We start from the raw sequence: 17,985 nt of genomic DNA on the forward strand, positions 1-17,985 counted from the left end.
AATCAAATTCAGGAAACAATTACTGGCAATGGCGATGATATAGCAAGAAAAAATTAGATATAAAGAGTGTTACAAAAAGTGCCACTTTGATCTCGATGTTGAATTTATCAGGACACTAAAACAACAGCAAAATAATCATTGTACGAGCTGTAACAAAGTAATGTTGTGACAGTGTTCAAAAAATAATCCAAGACAATTTACCGTAGATATAATTAATAGTAGTCTTGGTGACACACTCGAAAATGTGATGCCGGCCTGTCTTGAATGTAATCGACGTTGAGGTATCAGTTTACAAAAGTGAATGCTGTGATAATTGTGTCTTCAGGAATTACCTGTAATTGCTCGCGTACAAATCCACGTTGAGGAGCAGTTGAATCTAGTCTGTAGATTGCAGGTCTACCTGTAGATCTTACCACGCTAGAATTTTATGTGTTGTAATACTCCAAATAGGATCACGTTCTTTTTACCACCTTCAAGTTCACCAGGTTCATATAAATTATCTGACACATTACCTAGTACTAGCTGTTTTGAAAAGGAGTCATGTCGTTGTATTGGTATGTGTTTTTTGTAATTTCATTGATGGGTTTCATAGAAATCGAATGAGTAATTTCATTATTTAACGCAGCTATCACACTTGGTAAACATGCAACCCATTCGCAAGATCTCATATCTTTCTTAACTATTTCCATTGCATATTGATATCCAAACAACCTCTCAGCAAGTGTTCAATTAAATTGTTCAACAATTGCTTGATCACAATGAATTGCAGTATGTCCAAGTCTGATTTTGACTTTTTTCATCAGAGATGATACTGCACCAAGAAATTCCTTGCCTGGATCAACCTGTATTAACTGTGGCCATTGCAAGGGTCCTCGCTGATAAATTCGTTCAAAAGCAGATACAACTTCAGTTGCTGTTTTAGTTGATAACGGCTCTGTTTCCTTATATATACTTGCAACATCAAAGACAGTTAACGTATATTTGTAAGTGCGTGGTGACCTCTACCAATTTTAATTGCATTGTGTGGTAAAAATAAAATATCTTCTTTATGAACTTCATTATGAGTGCTGACATCGAAATGTGCATGCAAAATTTTTGTATGTGGTGGTAGTTAATTTGCCATATTGCCTGTCGTGCTGACCAATTTGCAACAACAGAATGTGTACCATTTGCTGCATCAGCAAGTTTACTAATTGCTGCTCTACCCCTCCAATATCCTCTTGGGCTATAATAAATTGATTTCATTATTTTAATAATCAGTTGATTAATTACCAGCTCCTAATTCTAGCTTACCTTTCATTGCAGATCTTATCAACTAATCAGATAATGATTCTCTGAAAGATTTAATTTTTATGGAATTTATTGGATGCTCTCCAGGTCTTGGTTGATCTTGCTCGTCAAGACGGGTTCCAGGACCACAATAATTATATCCTGGATGATGTTTTTCTCCTGGGTATTTAGCCCATGGAGATCCTGGTAAACTTTCTAATAAAATAGTGATATCACCACTTATTTTATTATTAGAAATATATATTTTGGTCCCACATTTTACACATTTACCTCTAAGTGCAAACTTTTTATTTTTTGTTATTATTAATGTTAATCCACTTGTGTTGGTGGATGTTCTATATCGAACACAATATAAATCCATGTTATTTATTATATTTGTATAACATGTATGCCATTGATTTCTCAGCAACACGAAAGCAAGAGCCAGTCAAACATCATCCAATGCTACCAAATTCGATCAGAACAATTATCATAGGTCCATCTGGGTCTGGTAAGATGCAGTTATTACTAAACCTGATAATGAGATGGCCCAAATGGGATAAGTTGTATTTAGAAGCTCCGTCAGTTGATAATCAGATATGCTACGATGTACTTAAAGATTTTAATGAAAATGCAAAATTGTGGATGAGGACAGTAATGATATTGATTTTATCACAGATATTGATGAAGCCCCATCTGTAGATGACCTTGATGGATTTATAAATAATCTCCTGGTATATGATATAATTCTGGACAAACAATAAAATCCAGCTAGAATATTTTCTTGAGGCAGACATAAAAATACTGATGTGATTTGTTACTCAGCGATATACAGAAATACCTAAAGTGGTCAGAGATAACTGTAATATTTTAGTTATGTTTGATGGAGTCGATACACATACTCTGCGAAATATTCATCAGACTTGGTGTAGTGGGGATATGGACATGATTAAGTTCAAAAATTTCTTTTCAAAAGCACAATCTGCTCCACACAGATTTATAACAATAAATTTACATGATCCTCGATCACAATATCGTATAGGTCTTAATAAAATATTTGGTTGAGAGATTGATATAATAATGATTTAATTACTCACACATTTATAGCAGCAGAGAGAGTGCGACCACAAATGATTGTCCGAAAGGTAAACAAAAACACGCATTAAAATTTCAAAAAACACGAATGACAAAGATAAAGTAACAACAACCAAAAACTAACCCAATTAGAGAAACTCTCGCTTTTAGTTGGAGGCTTCAGTTTGACGTTATTGACCTTTTATTTTCAATTTTCTTAGGAAGCTTTATTTTTCATAAATGGACCTTCCAGCGAGTGGTCTGTTCACCCTCTCTGCTGCTACTTTAGTCTGGTTTACATTTGTTTACAAAGGATTAAATCAGGGTCTGTCAGGTTTAAAAATCATGGTCACTGGTCCTGTTCTGCCGGTGATTACTCATTATTAATGTTATACAAATAATATTATGATTTGTGAACAATAAAATAGTCACTATGCAAGTAGTTTTTGTCCATTTGCATGAGAACTTTCGTGCGATTTCCGAGTCCAGGAACATTGTTTTGACTGGACCTAAATATTGATCTGCTGCCAGAAATGGGACATTATGTTCAGATATTAAGTTGTCAAATTGCGTCTCTATCAATGTAACTTTATCCACATTTGATTCTTCATACATAGATTTCAGTGATGACACATTTGTTGTTGTGGTTAATGTTTTTACGAGATGGAGTTCTGTATGAAGCATGTTGTCATTCTTGCCACATTATTTTAAAATCAGGTTTACAGGAAGAACAAAAATACATATTCATGGCCCCTTGAACTTGATTGCAACTACTGAAATTCCAGTTTCCATCCATGATTGAATTTCAAGTGATAGGTTGTTTGGACATTTGTATTTTGGCAATGGGAGATGATCCTGTACAAATTACTTTTGATCATACTTAGGGCTATTCCATTTAAACATACCACTACCCCACAGATGGCAAAATAAAAAAAACTTCCATGCATGGTCATCAATAAACAATAATCACTTCTGAGCCACGTCATATCAAAAGATGCATGGGCATGGGTGTCCAAAATTCACTGCTATGACTGGCGGTGGTAGAAAAAATTCACTTCTATTGGTGGTCGCCCATTTTTGAATGTGCCTTCCCCCCCTCCAGGGGTATGTTTAAATGGAATAGCCCTTAGTAAAGATACTAATCCACATCGACAACTTAAAGCACCAAAGCAGATCATACCATGCTGAGAGAATCAAAGTAATACTTTTTGTTTTATGCTGACTGATCTCTTTAGTAACCCAACCAGTATCAATTAACATCTTCAGTCCTTTTGTTATACACATTTCATTCATAAAACTCCTATTCATACACAAATCAGTTGTACAGACAAATAAGATATGGCTTACGAGTTAAGAAGTTCATCTCAGAAGGTTGAAATATTAAGCAATTTTATTTCTTTCTTTAAATTTTGAGATTTATCAAAAACTGATGGATACATAACAAACGTATGATCATCACAGCAATTTAATCTTGATTATTAGGTAGCATAAGAAAATTGGAACCATGGTTCCCATAGGTTTTGGAAATCTGGACAAGTTTCACATTAAGTACAATCCACCTCAACAAACTTGAAACAATGAAGTTAGCTGTTCTTTCCAACAGTATCAAAGAGTGAAACTAGCAACAACATTGTCTTGCCCTGCTTAAACTGAACAAGAATTTCTTCCAGTAACATAACCAAACTTCATAACTGCACAACTCTACTCGAGGCACATGTTTCCACATTCATAAGCAATGCTAATCAGGGCATTGTTAAACATGCTCTTGCATCTGAAAATAGCTTTGACCACAAACAATGCCCAAAACCTGGTAGATTTAATTAGAATATATATTCACATGGTATAATATGAAGAAAAACAAGCCTTGTTCTTTATCATTTATTTGCAATATGAAAATTAAATGAATATTTGGTATAAAAGCATTCTCTTTTACTCTTTTACATAAAATAATCACACTGATGACGATGATATTGATGACAAATATCTGAATTTGATGAAAAATGAAATGTTCATGCATTCTGATAAAATCAGACCACACAACAGACACAATGTAAAACCTGTCACTGTGAATCGATAAAAACATGTCCTTGTTACTAAAATTCCACAAAATTAATTAGCTTTTATTGACACTTTTTGCTTCTGAACACCACTGGCATATTGCCCGACTCTTGAAACCACTACAAACGCCTCTATGTTGAAGTGTGATGCAAGCAAATGCCAGTTCCTCATATTGTAAGGAGTTAGCCAGAAATATGTCCAACATGACATGGATATCCCTGCCAATTTTGCAATATTTGTTAAGAATCAATTTTTGTGACTTCTTTGAAACTCCAAGCTCACCTAAGTTTTGTCAATACAAAGTTACATAATCAATCTGGTTTCAATTCATGAAATATCCTAAGCGAGTTCATGTTACAATGAAACATTTTAAAATCAAACAGGGGCTTTAACTTTATCAAAGTCTGATTTTCAGTATTTAAAAACCAAATATGATCTTTTCAAAACATACCTTTACAAAAAGTTTGGTTTCATCCTTCAAGAGTTACTGAATGAAAAACGAATTTATGATGTAGTGGGAAAGGGCTATGTCCAATAAGGACCATAACTAAATCAAATATTGATGTACTGAAGAAAAAAAAAATCAAAATTGAAACCGACATTTAATATAAAGCTGCTTAGTATGTTAATTTCAAGCCTTCAAAAGTTTGAGTGGAAATGAAATTCATGATGCAAGCTGCTTCGTTGTACAAGGGATATAACTTAGCCAAATCAACACAAGTATAGGTGAAAACAGATCTTGCAATATGTATTTTTATCAAGATGTCAGAAACAACATTTGGTTTCAATCAATAAAATCCTTCAAATGTTACTGAACTGAAATGATGGTAATTATGGACACATCATGATGGACAAAATGAGGTCATATATAGAATAGAGCTGGGGTGGAAAAACAATAGAAATCTTAAAGTCATCACTAGTTAGTATTAAATTACCTGTGGATTATGGATAAACAGACTCTTGGTTAGAAAACATGGAAATGTTGAAATAAGAAAATAACTTGAATTATCTTTTCTTTAAAAAAAATTTCCTCAAATCATTCAAGCATCAGAAATGATTATCACAATGAACTTCAATTTTTGTAGCTAAACTGTTTGCAGTTTGGTAACTCACTTCATATCCTGATGACCTAGTCAATATGAGGGGAAGTTAGCACAAATAGGTCAGTGTCTTTATCAATGCTCAAATACATGAAAACAATTTCTACTATAACTACACTACTTAATTTTGACCCGTTGAACATTTGAGTATCATCATTTAACACAACAACTGTATTAATGCCATTAAATAACATTAATAAAAATGATTAATGCAGATCTACATTCGCATATTATCAACATAAAATTTTGATAAGTTTAGAAGTAATTTTCAAAATCTATTCCGCTAATTTGATTTTTTTAATACAAAAGTAAATTTAAGATTTTCTTGAATGTGATTTTACAAAATATAAAAGACCTATCAGAAAAATATCACATTAAAAAAACATGACACTGAGATAGGAAAATGTTGCTGCAAACTTTATTTCTACATAGCTAACCAAAAACGAAAGGAATCTCCCCAAGAGACAACCATTAATTAGCAAAGATAAAAACTTACCAATCATATTCTATTAATCATGATCAGAGAAAGAAAAAAAAAAGGTATTTCTGATGTTTAAATTTTAAAAAATTTAAGATCTCATTTAAACAGAACTGAAAATAAATTAATAAATAAAGAAGCAAAGAAAGAAAGGATTAACTTATAAACTAACCTTTAAACATGACACAAATTTTAAAGTGAATTCTAAACATCAATAAGAACAGTTTAACAGATGCAAAATAGTTTTAATGCAATGTATCAAATTTAACAGACTGAACAAAAAGTTACACAAAAAAAGAAATGGTAACATCTTTTTCCTTCCAATTATGTGCTTATTCCATCATTCATGCATTTATTAATTATCAGGTTTGTAATGCAAGTTTGAGATAAGATGATAACAACTTCATATATATTTGGGATTTTTTTGCAGAACAAGCTCTGACATTAACCAATTTAAAGTATGAGAGTAATGTACATACCTGATGACACTGGGGTGCTTATGTCCAACCAAACTAAACTTAATAACAAGAAAATTATCCCAAAACAGTTTTCTGACCATCACCTTATTGGTAATATATTTTTAGACTCTTCAACTCTTGCAATGTGCTATCAAGGAATCAGCATTTGATAACTGAGGATAACTTTCCAAATCAACAGAAATTAATTTAGTGAAAATTAACTCATTTTATTAAAGAACTGCAAGAGTTTCGTATGTAAGGGGAAATAATTTAGCTCTTGGTTGGGAAAGCAGTTTTGTCCTTTCAATGATGGGATAATTTGGTCTCCATACCTGCCAACCCTGACGAGTCCGTCTCAGTAAGGCAGTTTATTTTTTTCTGTAAGATTGACCAGTTTTCAATAAAGTGTAACAAAATATCAATAACTGCTATTGTAAAGCTGGAAAATGTAATTAAAAGTTCGACATATCGACGATAAACATTATGTTCAACTGAAAAGTTTGTAAAAGTACGCGTAGACTTTATTTACCACTAGTACAGTGCACAAATTTTAGTTCCAAACCCTATGCACCTCATTGTCTTGTTGCTGTCTCTCAACTTGAAGTAATTCCTGGAAATTCTTTTTCCATTTCACATGACAAAGGCAATCATATTTCCCACCATGTGTCATACTCAAATTGGCATGTGATGTCCAATAAACATAATCGTGTCCCTTCCAGCTTTTATTCACAAGAATCTAAATAATACATAATAGATGCAGTTTCAAGCATCTGGGGTGCTGCTGTAAAGTTAGTCTGGTTCCCTGACTAATTTTACTATATCTAAGATGAAACCCAGATTGAAATAAAACATGGATGAGCCAATTATCCGAATTTTTTGGCAACGATCATTTTTCTATAGGTTTTGCTAGTATGCCATAAGTCCGTATTTTAAGGATAATTTTCGTAAGACTTATTGCAAAATCATAAGAGCTGGCAGGTATGGGTCTCTGTTTAACTGGAGCATCCTCTGCCTTTTTTTGTGAAAAAAACTTAAATGTGTCACAATAGTAGCCATTGTAAATTTCATTTGTAAGAATCATGTAATGGAATCAAGTGATAAAATATGCCAGGTGTATACAAAAGAAAAGCATAAATTCAAAAAAAGATTCCAAATTTATGTTCAGTTAACAATTTATTTCTTTGCTTGAATAGGTTTAATTTACCTTAATCCATATACATTCAGGATAAAGATTTTAAGCTGCATACTACTTTTGTTGTGCAGAAATTTTGTTGTTTTTTCTCCCCACCCCTGGGCAAATTAATCTGCTTTACACAAAAAACTTTTTTTTCTGGCTTGATAGATTAGGCAAAGGTTGCTCCATGTGGTCTTTACAGTGCAAACATGAAGTCATTCAATCCAGGTAGTAAGTCCTGCCAATCAGATAATCTATGTGATATGCACACTGGCAATTTTTCCCCTCTTTTCAGCCACATTCTGAGTAAAGAACAAAGCACAGTAGATTTAATTAACCATTTCAGAGAGTTTTCCACCCTGCCCTCCAAAAGCAATCTTAAACATCAAATTTTTAATGTTTGCTACACTCAAGGTCATGAATATTATAGCTTGAACTATACGTGTATGTTTAAATGTTTTACCTATTCTTAGTATATAGTATTTAGCTTTTCTCATCAGCAAAGTCTGCAAAACCAAATACTTTTCCCAATGAAGTACTTGCTTTGGTGCAACTTTCTGTCCAGATACAGCAGAAATAATGCAGCTTTTGGGTAATGAGTTGGTCAATGTTTGAAAATTCATGAGAACCTTCTGGCTGTATTCATTTCAAAATAAGATTACAGACTTCAGTGCTGTAAACAAAATTATATTCCTCTTAGTAACACGTCTATCATATGAATTATTCTTGCTGAGCATTGAGTGCTCAGTCATAGTACAAATAATGTTTCGCATGTGTGTCCAATTTCTGGCCGATATCTTTTATTTTGGTTATGTCATGTGATGCAGCATATGTTGAAGGTTAACCTCCTATCCAGTGGCCTTTTTTCCCCCCAGTACCTTGCTTCTACTGAAACACTAGGATGCTGTTTTTATGGTTTGGCCTATCCTATCACACAACTCCCTGAAATCCGTCCTGAATGAGCCATCTTAGAATTAGCACAGACCAGTTTTTTCTCATCATGGTTTTTGTCACTGAATTTCTAGCTGGAACTGTGTAAAGTCCAACTCCTGTCTCAAAACTCCAGTCAGAATCAACTCTGGATTGTAAATAGCTGGCAACCAAATAAAACGAAAAAAATGTATACAAAGTTTTTAAAATATTTTTGCAACAGCATTTAAGACTAGAAGGAAAATTGTACGAAAACGAAACATGTATTAATGAACTCACCATTCAGGGTTGTTCCAGAAAAGTGTGAGAGAGAGAGAGAATGCAAAAGACTGCCTAATCCCCCCCACCCCCACAACATACCTCGGTAGATTTCATTTTATAGCAAAATTTGTTAAGTCTGAATAAGTGCCAAAATCCATGTAGTTTTTCACATTTATGTAAAGTTACAAATACAACTTGTTGTGGTTTAATATCCTTTGTTCCTATATATGGGAATAAAATTCATCATGGTCACATTTTCTGATAGACTTAAGTTTTAAGCTTAGCTCAAGCTAACATGTTGTTAACATAAAATATACCCTATCTTTAGGTGATCTTGCCTTAATTAAATTATAAACTTTTGTTTTTTACAAAGTACAAACAGTGTGGTTTCCAAGACACATATTACTGTGTGAAGCTCCCTAAATTTAATTACTTCCTCCCCTTGAAAATGATTGTGCATGTTAACATCATGCATATCAGATTTGGCGTGAGCATAACAAAACTGAATATTAGCAAAGTTGAACCTGATCATGTGAGGTGTCTGACTTCTTGTTCAGTTGCCATAACCACTCCAAGGCCTAGTGGTTAGAGCGTTCACCTTGGATGCAAGAGGTCGTGGGTTCGATCCCAGGGTGAGTCATACCAAAGACTTACAAAAATGGTACTAACAGCTGCCTCACTTGGCACTCAGCATTAAGAGGTTAGTGTTAGACTGGTCAGTCTGGTGTCAGGATAATGTGACTGGGTGGGACATCATGCTACATGTCTGCGGCATGATGCCCCAGTGCTAGACATCACTATAAACTGCCACACTACAGACATCGTAGCGATATGACTGAAAATTTTTTTTAAAGCTATGTTAAAAATCCAAATCACACACACACAGAGTTGCCATAACCATGCGCTTTTTACAAAGATACTTTTGCAAAATGAGGAAGGAGACAATTTAATTATCTACTTATTCAAAGCATTTTACCAAATGCACCTGGTGAGCTGCCTAACTTTTTGGACATGCCATTTTGTACTGAAACTGAAAATCCCTGCTTACGAATGACAGTGGCCTCACCTACGACAATGAACACTTTTAAGGCCTACTGAACAGGACAAAAATCAGGGACAAGTGTAAACAGGACTAAAATCAGGAACAAGTGTAAGTTGCATGCAAAAGGATTTTACCTACATCTAATGATAGTCACAAGTCACTTTGCATCTTCTTATGACATTCAATCAAATAGTAAATCAATCTAAAAGTGGGATTTAATATTTTGTTACATTTATAATTAAGGAGTATTTTATAACATCCGTGAAAGTGTCTTAAAAGTTAAATTATTATAATAAATGAATAAAATCCATGGAAACAGCATCAAATTAAAACAAGAGGCAAAGAGATTATTAAACAGAATCTTTCTCAATCTGATCCCAACAATTTATATATAAAGTGAGCAATATTGTGTCATTATATGAAGCGTTACTTACTTTGAAAAACTGCACAAACACATATTATACAATGTCAAAGATAAATTAAAATGTAAAAAAATAATAATGTACATTTGTTTTATTTAATACAAGATCCATACATAGCTAGATGTCTTATGCACCAAGACGCTTACCAATTTTATTTAATACAAGATCCATACACAGCTGGATGTCTTCTGCACAAAGACACTTACCAATTTTATTTAATACAAGATCCATACACAGCTGGATGTCTTCTGCACAAAGACACTTACCAATTTTGTTTAATATGAGATCCATACACAGCTGGATGTCTTCTGCACAAAGACACTTACCAGTTTTATTTAATACGAGATCCTTACACAGCTGGGTGTCTTCTGCACAAAGACACTTACCAATTTTATTTTACACAGCTGGGTGTCTTCTGCACAAAGACACTTACTAATTTTATTTAATATGAGAGCCATACACAGCTGGATGTCTTCTGCACAAAGACACTTACCAGTTTTATTTAATATGAGATCCTTACACAGCTGGATGTCTTCTGCACAAAGACACTTACCAATTTTATTTTACACAGCTGGGTGTCTTCTGCACAAAGACACTTACCAGTTTTATTTAATATGAGATCCTTACACAGCTGGGTGACTTCTGCACAAAGACACTTACCAATTTTATTTAATACGAGATCCTTACACAGCTGGGTGTCTTCTGCACAAAGACACTTACCAGTTTTATTTAATACGAGATCCATACACAGCTGGGTGTCTTCTGCACAAAGACACTTACCAATTTTATTTAATACATGATCCATACACAGCTGAATGTCTTCTGCACAAAGACACTTACCAGTTTTATTTAATACGAGATCCTTACAGAGCTGGGTGTCTTCTGCACAAAGACACTTACCAATTTTATTTAATACGAGATCCTTACACAGCTTTGTGTCTGCTGCACAAAGACACTTACCAATTTTATTTAATGCAAGATCCTTATACAGCTGGATGTCTTCTGCACAAAGACACTTACCGAATTTATTTAATACGAGATCCATACACAGCTGGATGTCTTCTGCACAAAGACACTTACCAATTTTATTTAATACGAGATCCATACACAGCTGGATGTCTTCTGCACAAAGACACTTACCGAATTTATTTAATACGAGATCCTTACACAGCTAGATGTCTTCTGCACAAAGACACCTACCAATTTTATTTAGTAGGAGATCCTTACACAGCTGGATGTCTTCTGCACATAGACACTTACCGAATTTATTTAATATGAGATTCTTACACAGCTGGATGTCTTCTGCACAAAGACACTTACCAATTTTATTTAGTACGAGATCCTTACACAGCTGGATGTCTTCTGCACAAAAACACTTACCGAATTTATTTAATACGAGATCCTTACACAGCTGGATGTCTTCTGCACAAAGATACTTACCGAATTTATTTAGTACGAGATCCATACACAGCTGGATGTCTTCTGCACAAAGACACTTACCAATTTTATTTAATAGGAGATCCTTACACAGCTGGATGTCTTCTGCACAAAGACACTTACCAAATTTATTTAATAAGAGATCCATATACAGCTGTATGTCTTCTGCACAAAGACACTAACCAATTTTATTTAATACGAGATCCATACACAGCTGGATGTCTTCTGCACAAAGAAACATACCAATTTTATTTAATACGAGATCCATACACGGCTAGATGTCTTCTGCACAAAGACACTTACCGAATTTATTTAATACGAGATCCATACCGAATTTATTTAATACGAGATCCATACACAGCTGGTTGTCTTCTGCACAAAGACAAATACCACTTTTATTTAAGACGACATCCTTACACAGCTGGATGTCTTCTGTAAAAAGACACTTACCACTTTTATTTAATACGAGATCCATACACAGCTGGATGTCTTCTGTACAAAGACACTTACCAAATGTATTTAATACGAGATCCTTACACAGCTGGATCTCTTCTGCACAAAGACACTTACCACTTTTATTTAATACGAGATCCATACACAGCTAGATGTCTTCTGCACAAAGACACTTACCAATTTTATTTAATATGAGATCCATACACAGCTGGATGTCTTCTGCACAAAGACACTTACCAATTTTATTTAATACGAGTTCCTTACACAGCTGGATGTCTTCTGCACAAAGACACTTACCAATTTTATTTAGTACGAGATCCTTACACAGCTGGATGTCTTCTGCACAAGTAATGACCAGATATGTTGGATTTCCCTGCAAATGATATTAAAATAAACCATTAATTCAAATTCAATGAAATATGTAAAATACCAAGAATGTATAATTACCATAAAATTATGCTACTTACTACAAATTACCCATTTACCCTGACTGACATCTGTTAGTAGTTTCCTCATGTCAAATCCTTAATTTTGTCCACCTGTACATAGTTACCAAGAATTGGCAGTGGCGAGGTCACAATTATAAAGGCATACTTTCATCTCGGTTAAGACCATCTCATCTGTTATTCTGAGTCATGATCAATTCCATTGCTAAACTTTATCTTTCACTAGTTCATCATCACATCACACTAGCAGGTTTCACATGGATTTAATGAACTTACAAAAATCACACAGATGCTTGAAATAAAAAGGTCTAATTAAGGTAAAAAAAACTAGGCAAAAAGAGTATAAACTCCATACCAATAGGAGCAACAGTCTGAGCATATATGTTGCTATTAAATGAATTTATCATTCATTTTGGACAATGCAATGAGAATAAGGCATCACTGTAGCCACGTCTTTGTAACAAGAGGCACACCTGATTGACCAAACCTTACTAAACAAACAAAACAAACAGTTAAAACATCTGGATTAATATGTTTTCTGGCATTTAAAGACCTTCCTATCTTAGTAATGACAGTCATTTTGGATGGCCAATCAGTATCATTTTAGACAGGACGTATGCCAGGATGCATTTTGGTGAAATATGGTCAACATCTCTTGACCACCATTTTAAAAAACACTTAAAACTTTTTCTATTCTTGGTAATAATGGCAATATTTAACAACGTTGATACTTTCTGTCAAATTCAGTAAAATTTTCTTAAGCAGTTTTCAAGAAATGATTTAAAACTCCCCATTTGTTTTCACTCCCACCACCTTTGATGACAGATTGGCATCATTTATAAAAAGTCAAAAGACCTTCATGCTAAAGATGCTCCCAGCCCAATTTGGCTGAAAATCTGGAAATGGAAACTGTTCATGAATGACACATACTGGGTGGAGGATTGCACTGTAATCTCACCTGGCCTTCTAGTCAGATGAGATAAATAAGGCACTGATTTTGTAAGGGATTTTCCAAAGAGTACACACTTGTCTAAATTTATCTGAATATGCTTCTCCAATCTCTGTTTTATCTTGCATACATGCCAACCCCGCAAGGGGTACAAGCATAATTATTGCTATAATAAGTGGCAAAAAGCATAATCTGCGTATAAGAAATTTAATCTATATATTACATGCCAGAATTACAGCACGTTTAAAAAAGATATATTTTTTTACTACTAACCTGGTTCTGCAGCTGGTCAAATTTCTTGTCACAATGGAAAAAATCCACATGGATTAGAACCAGAATACAAATACAAAATATATTGAAAAATTTATATTCAGCACTCAATGATCATGGGCAGTTACTCAGAATGCTATTTAACATTACTCTCATATTCTTCTTTTAAAGTTTCTAAAGCAGTTTTGATTTGTCCTTTTATCTCATCTGACATGTTTTGAAGTTTGAAAATATCCATTTGCTCTAACATTTTCCATCACATAACATCCACAATTCACACCATAAAGCGTTTCACTTAACACCTGGCACCATTTTCTTTAAAAGTATAGACTGTTTCACTAACTAGCTTATGGATGAAATGAATCTGTTAGGTAAAGTTCACGTTTGAAGAAACCTATGTTTTCTTGGAAATGGGTCATATACAATTGCTATTAATAGCAAATAAGGAAAGTATGTTCTTCTTACGCAGCAGTCACATTTTTAAGAATATTCTCTAATTTATGAGTGGAATTAAAGAAATGATAATAAAAATGACAAATACAACTTTTAATTGCTTCAATTTTATCTAACTTTTTTAATTTACCAAAAAAGCATAATCCATAAATAGTCAAGCATAAAACATAATTTGGTGGAAAAAAAACATAATGATTATGCCAAAAGCATAATGGTTGGCATGTATAATGTTGCATGCTCCTTTCCCAGCCTGCGGATGATACAGATGACCCATGGAATACAAGTAGTGTGTAGAAAATATTCCATGATAAAACAACTACTTTTCAGTTTTATTTAATGTAGTATTTGGTATGGTGAATTTATTACACAAATATCAAGATTTCTATTTATATCTCCTTGTTAGATGCTTAAGAAGATTATTTTTAAAAAAACAACGACAAAAAGTTACCTTTTCATCTTTCTGTGATGCTATGGTTTTGACACCTAATCTTCTTTTTCGGGCTACAGTACCCCCTGCACTCTCCACTATTATTCTCAGATCGCAAGGAGGGGGTGTTACTCCAGGAGTGAAGTAAAATGTCAAACCCTGTAATAATAACAATAATAATTGCATATAGATTTGAATCTCCTGTCACTTAAGGAAATTGTATGCTGTGATAGAGTGACAAAACCAATGTTATAAACCAGCAAAAGAAATTACTCAAGTCACATATCCAAGATTTTCTTAAACTCTCATATGTGCTCTTTAGTTCAAAGACGATGTGCTTGGTAAAAGTAAATTTGTTAATAAATTACGTTTCTCTGAGAATACACAGATAATCACATTAACATTGGGAAAATAAACTCTGTTACTTCTTAAATCCTGTCCTCCTAAATACAATTAAAATCCATCTTTTCCAACATCATGCTTCCCTTTATAACCTCCGGTTTTATCCCGACAACATGTCTAGAATGCTTGCATTTGCAGGGATGTGTGGGTGAATTTAACATTAATGTCATCAAATAAGTATTCTCTGAGAAACAAAGTTCTTGGGGGGGTGGGGGTTAAAAAGAATTTTAAGGATATAACACTGACTTGCATGTGTTGCATAGCTTTGTTATTTCAGCAAGGACTCGTCCTTACAAAAAGTGACTTGGCAGCAGGCTGGGTCTGTGTTATATTCTGGATTCTCTTTGGAAGTTCATCTATTGGAGGATGAACTCTTATTATAAGTATGATGGTGGTTCCATTCCAGAATAACAGGACTATGCAACATCAACTGGTAGTATTGATATTAAACATAATTTACTTACATGTCGGCTTTTTCGTCTACAATCCTTATCATTAGAACAGAAGAAGAAAATGGTGACTATCCTATCTCTACTACTAACCTGTTTTACATGTGATATCTTACCTCTACCACTAACTTGTTTTACATGTGATATCTTATCTCTACCACTAACTTGTTTTACATGTGATATCTTATCTCTACCACTAACTTGTTTTACATGTCATATTTCTATGTGGTTGAGCCAATTTCATCAGTAGCAATTTAGTTTTAACATCACTCAACAAGTGATGTCATTTCTGTGGTATTGGTAAGCTCAGTGATTTTGGCTGTTATTATTCAGACATTACTTTTTTTTGTGTCCTTATTTCCCCTTAAGTCATTTCTAAACTTTATATATTCAAGTTACATATACTTTATTTTGCCAATTCCACTGTAGTTAGTCTGTAAAATGTACAGTACTGGAAGCAGTTGGATGAGAAACAAAATTCAGAATAACGTTAATCTTAAGCCTATCATAATCATTTCGGAGACATCATTTTCATCCCTAGAGCATTCTATACAACTGGAAGCAGCAAGTTAACAGTTTAAAGTAATTGGGATGGACACTCTCCACATGAGGGTGCACAGGGTGCAAACAGTAGCCAGTTGCCTCAGCAACATTAGAATAATAAATCACATGGTCATATCCCTTCCCCATCGGACTTGCAAAAACATCAGCCATGTTGTCACCACTGTCAGAAAAGTGATACCCATGTCTCAACATATTTACACATGGGACAATAAATTTTATTTGTTACTGCACTATTCTTGCATCTTACTAAAACACACATATATCAACAATGTAGTACTTTTCAGAAAAAGTTATAGTAGAATAATCATATATAAAGCTTTTTTTAAATAAAAATTATATACCTTGCATATTGTTATACAAATGAGCAGTCTCGATGAAGCAAGAAAAAAGTGGCCTTCATGATGCAATAATAACATACTTCATACAGTTGAAGCTCAGGTTTGACTTTAGAGTTGGCACATGTTATAACAAATTGATGCCCAGGTCACTGGTTTCCTGCAGGTAATACCATTTCTGGTACCTTATATACCAACTCAAACCACCATCTCACTGCTAAGAGTACACAGCATAAGCTGTTACAATCTGTTATACAATGAACCCCTCCTAGCCAAGACAATAAAATTTATCCCAAACTGGAATCCTGACCTGGAAAAGTGGATGCTGTCTGGCTTTTGCAAGTGACCGGACCATGGAACAATTAATATCTGCTTCTGATTTTGGATCTCTTAGTAAGTAATTCGTTTCATCTGTAAAAAAAAAAGGGAAAGAATTACAAATACCAGATTAAAACATGCCAAGCATCCACTTCTCTTGATGAGCAATGAATTGGTTAGGATGACCAACTTTTTTCTATATAAATATAAAACTTTAGCATCTGGTACAGCAAGGATAATAACAATTTAAAGATTTTGAACTGTGTTGATATGCACTTCTACTTTAAATATGCTCTTAGGAGAAAGAAAATGATTGGGGTGAGGTGAGGCGAAATGGGGAAGAGGAGGAAATGTTTAACCCATTACCTCATGTAAGTACCTTTGGATGCCTCTACTCCATTCTCATGGAAGCACCTTTGGACGCCTCTATCCGATTTGCATGGAAACACGTTTTGACTCTTCTACACTATTCTTATGGAAATGCCTTTCGACGTCTGCTATAAACATCAGCCATTTTGGGCTGGTTTTCTTAGTGCCACCTTTGTGGAAAACCCCCCATTAGATACTACATTAATTGATGTGATTGACCATTAAGTCACATCACGTGGTCACTGTTTAAGATATAGTTGTAATCTGCTATTTAAAGTAACAGGGTTGTACTCTCCACTCTCCAAAATGGAGGCTGTGGTTCAGTACTTTTTTGAGTTTTCACGATTAGAATCACAACTATGAAAGCTTAAATAACTTAGGTAAAGGCTCTGATATTTGATGTAGGCAACAATTAGTTTTATAAATTATCAAATTCAGATGATTTAGTCAGTAGACATAGATAAAAAAACTTGTAAATTTCGAGTATGAGAAATGGTAGCAACAGATGGTCACATGGCTTCACTGGCCTGACAATGAACAAGTTCTTTCAAGATTTTAAAGCACATAAAAAATTATTCCATCAAAAATAATTACAGAGCTAAAACGATCAGATTTTACTCTTAAATCTTTCCATACATAATAGATGTCTACCAGTAATGTAAAAGGGATAAAATTGATGTTAAATGTAACATGTACTATACTGCTTAACAGTTAACAGGCAGGACTATGTACATGGTGTCAAACAGATAACAGGTGTTCTATTTATAGCACACTGCACTGTGTAACTTTGGTACATGTGTATCAACTGACTAGAAAGTCATACTCTCTACGAGATAAAGGGTTAAAA

At 34.0% G+C, this 17,985-nt stretch overlaps 1 protein-coding gene across 2 annotated transcripts in view; it reads right to left on the bottom strand.

Annotated features, from left to right (window-relative positions):
- Positions 1–4,207: 4,207 nt before the first annotated feature.
- LOC149787651 (PAX-interacting protein 1-like) overlaps positions 4,208–17,985 on the bottom strand; it is a 95,946-nt gene continuing 82,168 nt past the window's right edge. For both annotated transcript variants that reach the window (XM_089973851.1, XM_089973850.1), the window contains 4 exons: positions 16,762–16,862; positions 14,723–14,860; positions 12,454–12,529; positions 4,208–8,704 (listed from right to left, as the gene is read on the bottom strand). In XM_089973851.1, coding sequence (XP_089829977.1) covers positions 8,622–8,704; positions 12,454–12,529; positions 14,723–14,860; positions 16,762–16,862 — 398 coding nt within the window. In that variant the 3' untranslated portion in view covers positions 4,208–8,621. The remainder of the gene's footprint in view (positions 8,705–12,453; positions 12,530–14,722; positions 14,861–16,761; positions 16,863–17,985) is intronic.

The sequence above is a fragment of the Sinohyriopsis cumingii genome, chromosome 11 (genome assembly GCF_028554795.1).
Source record: "Sinohyriopsis cumingii isolate HCF-2022 chromosome 11, ASM2855479v2, whole genome shotgun sequence".
In the NCBI taxonomy this organism is placed as follows: Eukaryota; Metazoa; Mollusca; class Bivalvia; order Unionida; family Unionidae; genus Sinohyriopsis; species Sinohyriopsis cumingii.